Here is a 6,217-nt window from a genome sequence, read left to right as displayed (position 1 = left end):
CCTGACATCCCTTTCCCCCTAGGCACCTAAACACTGGCCCTGGTGACGGTCAGCACTGCCTTTGCCTCCCCTCCTTGGTAAACCCATATCCGTACTGTTCTGGAGGCTAAAGTCTGGTTTCTTTTCTTTCTATTTCCTCCCCGTGCGTGCCTAAACCCACGAACGCCTGTGTGAAGACTGGGGTACCTGGAAGAGGCCCAAGTTGAAGAACCCGCCCGGTGACACCTAGGGACCAGGACACTCTGCTGCATTACCTACCTATGTGATGTTAACATAGAGACCCTGAAAGAAATAAACGAACACCAAACCCAACAAACTGTGTGGATAGTACTTGACATAGAGGGAGGGGACACCCAGCCCCAGGGAAAGACCACAAGTGGTGTCAGAAGTGGGATTCACTCTGTTTGGGAAAAGATAGAACCCCACCATGGAGACCATAATTACCCAGTTGGCAGAAGGGCAACGCCATCTGCAGCTTGTGTTCGAAGAACAAGCCAAATTAGCGCAGCGTGACAGAGAAGCTCTGCAGACCGCTGTAAAAGATCAAGCAACCCTCCTGACAGCCAACCAACAAGTGCAAGACACAGCTATCCAACGCCTTACTGACACTATAGCCAGCGCCAGGGTACACCCAAACGTCCCGGGTTCAGTGTTGCAGAAGTTCCAACCAGGAGATGACCCTGATGACTTCTTTGTAAACTTTGAGAGGGTGGCATCTACTGCCGCATGGCCACCCGAACGATGGGGACAATACATAGCGCCTCTCTTGTCGGGAGAGCTACAGGCTGTGTATCAAGCCGCCAACCCAGCCGGGGTCACCAGTTATGCCGATGTCAAAAGGGCCATCTTGAAACGGTTGGGTTGCGACCAGGAATATTATAGGTCCCGATTCAGAAAAGAGAAATGGACTGCAGGTGACAACCCAAGGGCCCTCTATTATCGCATACGGGATTTGGGAAATCGGTGGTTGCAACCCACCACCTCCTCCGTTGATGACCTTACCGAGAAAGTATACCTCGAACAGTACCTCGAGGCCTTACCCTATACCACCAGAGCATGGGTCAAACAACACCCCAACCTCTCGGTTACGGTAGCCGTGGACCTCGCCTGTGCCTACCACCGTTCCCCTAAATTCAAAGTTCCTCTGACCCGAACCCATGTATGCCCCCAAAAACCTCCCAGTAAACCCATCACACCCTACGTAGAACAGAGAGGGCAAGCGGTCCCTCGGGCTCCGGTCAAAACTACTCCCTCCGGACAAATCCAGTCCGGACCCCAGTGTTTCCGCTGTGCTGAGTGGGGACACATTGCCCGGCACTGTCCTTCCCGACCTCCCCCACAAGAGCCCATGGAAGTGGGGTATACCCGGGGACGTATACTTGTCACAGGAACAGCACCTGACCGGTATAGAAAAAAGATACACATAAACGGAAAACCCGTTCTCGCCTTTTTAGACACTGGGTGTCACCACACAGTTGTAGACCAAACCCTAGTACGCGAATCTCAATACATAGGTAACGACTATATACAGGTGACCTGTGTTCACGGTGAGAAGAAATTGTATCCCTTAGCCGAAGTCCTCCTCGATATAGAAGGAGAATCCCTGTTACGAAGGGTGGGGGTAGTATCAGCCCTCCCTGAAGGAGTCTTGCTAGGAACAGACCTCCCCAGATTCCACGACTATCTACAGACATCCACCCTTTCTCCAAACCCGGTAACATGGCTGTGTGATGCCCCTTTTCACAAAGAAGAGTTACAGGGAGCTTCCCCCAAGACCCCAAAAACACGAAGGGAAAAGAGGGAAGACCAGATCAGGTATCTTTCCACCAAAGCTGTCTTAGCCTCCCCTGTCTTTACCTCCCCAGACTTATCCCCAGGAACAGGACGGAGCTTCAGAGCAGCCCAAAAAGACGATACCACCTTACAGAATGCTTGGGAGCAGGTCCAGGAAGAACAAGGTAGGACCCTTCTTTTGTATAAAAAGGGGGTTGTTATACAGAATATCTCAGGAGGGGGACAAACGAAAAGAACAGTTGTTAGTCCCGCGCCCCTTTAGAGAACAGGTACTGGCATTAGCCCACAGCCAAACAGGGGGCGGGCACTACGGCAAGGAACACACATTAAAGTACCTATTACCTAGGTTTTATTGGCCGGGAGTATACCAAGAAGTCGCCCGGTACTGCGCGGCTTGTCCCCGTTGTCAATTGATTAACGTCCCTGCTATATCTAAAGCCCGCTCCAACCCCTACCCATCATAGACGTACCGTTTAAAAGGGTGGGAATGGATCTGGTAGGACCCCTGATCCCGTCTGCTAGGGGACACCAATACATTTTAGTATTGGTAGATTACGCCACAAAGTATCCAGAAGCCATACCCCTGTCATCCATAACAACTACAGCGGTTGCCCATGCTATGGTCACATTCTTTTCCCGTGTAGGGTTCCCCCTTGAACTGTTAACCGATCAAGGAACCCCGTTCATGTCCCGCCTGATGAAGCAGATATGCGACATTCTGAAAGTGAGACAAATACGTACATCAGTGTACCATCCTCAAACGGATGGACTGGTGGAACGTTATAATCGAACAATAAAAACCATCCTAAAGAAAAGCATAGACAAAGCAGGAAGGGATTGGGACCGGCAGCTGCCTCTCGTTCTATTTGCTATCCGGACGCATACACAAAAGTCCACAGGGTTCTCACCTTTCGAACTCTTGTTCGGAAGAAGTCCACGAACTCTCTTGGATATGGCCGTAGAACAGTGGACCGGGGACGAGGACGAAGGAAAACCCCTCCTTCAATACTCTGCCTCACTAAAAGACACTTTATCTTCCCTATGGGAGGACGTCCACTCCAACGTGGAGAGTGCACAAAACCGACAGAGAAAACAGTACGATCGACATGTGCGTCTTCGGGAATTCTCTCCTGGAGATCAGGTACTTATCCTCTTACCAACCTCAGAAAAGAAACTCCTAGCCACTTGGCAAGGGCCCTACAAAGTAGTGAATAAGGTAACCCCTGTCACCTACCGAATAGCTGTCCCGCACAAAAAGGACGTAGGTCAAATATACCACATAAACCTCCTTAAAGCCTGGGAGGAACCCCCAGCCCACACCTCTAGTCCGGAGACAGCCGTCCGCTACATCACAGAGAACAGGCCACTAGAAGTACTCCTCCCACCCCGAGACCCAAAAGAAAGATCATCCCTACAGCTGGGACCCCAACTGACCGAGACCCAAAGAAACCAAATGTTCACGCTGTGTGATAAATACTCCTCTGTCCTGTCAGGGATTCCAGGGAGAACGACACTAGTGGAACATGAAATCATCACCAATACGAAACAACCCATTAAACTAAGGCCCTATCGCATCCCCGAGGCCAGAAGACAAGCAGTAGATCAAGAAGTTCAAGACATGTTAAAGGCAGACATAATCGAGCCCTCCAATAGCGCTTGGTCGTCTCCCGTAGTCCTAGTCCCAAAACCTGATGGCAGCATTCGTTTTTGCATTGATTTCCGCCAAGTGAACTCAGTGTCCAAGTTCGATGCATATCCCATGCCAAGGGTAGACGAGCTAATCGAGCGTTTAGGAGAGGCCAAAGTAATGACCACAATCGACCTAACGAAAGGTTACTGGCAAATCCCTCTCTCCCCAACAGCCAAAGAGAAAACGGCCTTCTCAACCCCCTCTGGGTTATTTCAATTTAAAGTACTACCCTTTGGCCTACACGGGGCCCCTGCTACCTTTCAGCGGTTGATGGATGCCCTCTTGACCCAACATCGACACTATGCGGTTGCCTATCTAGACGACATAGTTGTGTATAGTCCCGACTGGAATACCCATCTCACTCATCTAGAGGCTATCCTACAAACCCTAGAGAAGGCCGGTCTGACGCTCAATCCTAAGAAAACTACGTTCGGTACCAACCATATAGAATATCTGGGGTATGATATCCGTGACGGTTGCATAAGACCCCAAGTCAACAAAATAAAGGCTATCACAAACATACCCCGACCCGCGGATAGAAAAGATATACGCTCCTTCCTTGGACTAGTGGGGTATTATAGAAGGTTCATATCCCGGTTCTCTGAAATCGCTAGCCCCCTTTCCGACCTCCTCACAAAAGCCTATAGTGGAAAACGCATACCTTGGTTCACACCACAAGAAGAGAGTTTTCAACAGTTAAAAATATCTCTTTGTTCAGCCCCCGTCCTTGTATGTCAGGACTTCCAGAAGACCTTTGTACTTCAAACCGACGCCTCAGGGAGGGGCCTAGGAGCGGTGTTGTCCCAACCGGATGACTCCGGTGACCTACGTCCCATTCTGTACCTCAGTAGAAAGCTGTATCCCAGGGAAATCAATCGAGAAAGAATGCCTTGCTCTTAAATGGGCGATGGAGGCCCTACAGTATTACCTCTTGGGACGCCCCTTCCTGTTACTCACTGACCATGCTCCTCTCACATGGCTTTCTCTCCACAAAGACTCCAATCCAAAGATCTTACGGTGGTTTCTTTCTTTACAGCCTTTTTCATTTGAAACCCTTCACATGCCGGGTAAACTCCAAACGAATGTGGACTATCTTTCCCGGGTCCCGATGCTTGAATGGCCCGAACGTCCATTCCCGGGGGAAGGGCAGTGTGATGGTGAGCGACCCCCTGACCATCTCAACGCCAGCGGCGACCGACCCAACATGGCCGCCGTCGGTATTCCGGGAAGTGTAGGAGACGGACTAGTTGCTTCTCCGGAAGAGGCGGGTGCTTCCGCTACAAGAGGCTGGCTGGAGGAGACGAGAGGTTGTCTAATGGCGAGACCGAGCGACGAGGAGGAAGAAGAGCGGAGAGCGATCGACGAGGATGAAGAAGAGTGGAGAGCGATCGACGAGGATGAAGAAGAGTGGAGAGCGAGCGACGAGGAGGAAGAAGAGTGGAGAGCGATCGATAAGGAGGAAGAGTGGAGAGCGATCGATAAGGAGGAAGAGTGGAGAGCGAACGGCGCGGAGGAGAAACAGGACAACGACAGCTCGTGGAGCACTGCCCCTGAGACCGCTGATCTCCCAGAAAGTAAGGAGACTGGGTCTCCCATCACCACGGCCCCGGGGGAGGGTCGTGGCAGCAGGCAAGTGCCGAGCAGGTATTTGGGAGTCTTTCGTGGGCTGTGGGGACGCATGAGGGGCATCCACAAACAGTCACCTAACATCCCTTTCCCCCTAGGCACCTAAACACTGGCGACAGGGCCCTGGTGACGGTCAGCACTGCCTTTGCCCCTCCCCTCCTTGGTAAACCCATATCCGTACTGTTCTGGAGGCTAAAGTCTGGTTTCTTTTCTTTCTATTTCCTCCCCGTGCGTGCCTAAACCCACAAACACCTGAGTGAAGAGACTGGGGTACCTGGAAGAGGCCCAAGTGGAAGAACCCGCCCGGTGACACCTAGGGACCAGGACACTCTGCTGCATTACCTACCTATGTGATATTAACATAGAGACCCTGAAAGAAATAAACGAACACCAAACCCAACAAACTGTGTGGATAGTACTTGACATAGAGGGAGGGGACACCCAGCCCCAGGGAAAGACCACATCCACAAACACGTCCTCCACTAGATAAAGGTGGCATAACTTTGCATGAAGAGAACCAAGACCGTTCTAGGAGAAAAAGAGCCTTTCTCAACCCTTCATCTGCCCTGCAGATCTCTGGCGCCACACTACACCCCCGGCGCTTACATGTTCCAGCAACAATTGTTAGAGCAAATAAAATGCATAGACGGATAGCTAGAAATACAAAGTTGTGGAACACATTAAACCCCCCCCCCTCCCCCCCGCCCTCCCAGCTGAGATCCGAATCAAGTCATCTGTGCATTAGGATACTACTGGAAAGTGAAAGGTGATTGGCCTTATTTGAAACTTAGTCACGCTGAGCACAGGACATCAGCTGTGGGTGCCTATCCAGCGTGACTGAACACGTCTAACCTTTGATGCTTCTCTTCAGATCCGACACTGATCCTATTGCCTTTGTGCTCTAAAGTAACAGAAAGGCTATGTGCAGCATAACAAAGAATCTTACAATAATTGTTCCACACTTAAAGAACCTTCCTTGTGTGTGCCATATAAAACAAAATGTCTGTCAAGTTTTGTTCATTTATGGTTGTACACACTAAGAATGCGGTGGAGGCAGTGTCTGAAGGCAGTGTCTTGCTTCGCCTTTCAGATAACACAGCTCCCACA

The 6,217-nt window shown here is 50.8% G+C and overlaps 1 protein-coding gene across 1 annotated transcript; it reads left to right on the top strand.

The window, feature by feature from the left end:
• Positions 1-643: 643 nt before the first annotated feature.
• Positions 644-5,216, top strand: LOC146813629 (uncharacterized). Its single transcript, XM_085610349.1, has 2 exons — positions 644-1,958; positions 4,521-5,216. Exons 1-2 carry the CDS (start codon positions 1,929-1,931, stop codon positions 5,214-5,216), a joined length of 726 nt encoding a protein of 241 aa, XP_085466475.1. The 5' UTR covers positions 644-1,928.
• The last annotated feature ends 1,001 nt before the right edge of the window (positions 5,217-6,217 follow it).

This window comes from Triturus cristatus, chromosome 6, assembly GCF_964204655.1.
Source record: "Triturus cristatus chromosome 6, aTriCri1.1, whole genome shotgun sequence".
NCBI lineage: Eukaryota > Metazoa > Chordata > Amphibia > Caudata > Salamandridae > Triturus > Triturus cristatus.
The sequence above is the reverse complement of the archived record's forward strand: the minus strand, read 5'-3'. Positions and strand labels throughout refer to the sequence as shown.

What these genes read in the sequence shown, in the direction of transcription:
- LOC146813629 (XM_085610349.1), top strand. Translation starts at nt 1,929, where the DNA reads ATGCTTGGGAGCAGGTCCAGGAAGAACAAG. An exon ending in GCAGGTCCAGGAAGAACAAG is followed by an intron (nt 1,959 to 4,520) that starts GTAGGACCCTTC and finishes CTTTCTTTACAG; the next exon opens with CCTTTTTCATTTGAAACCCT.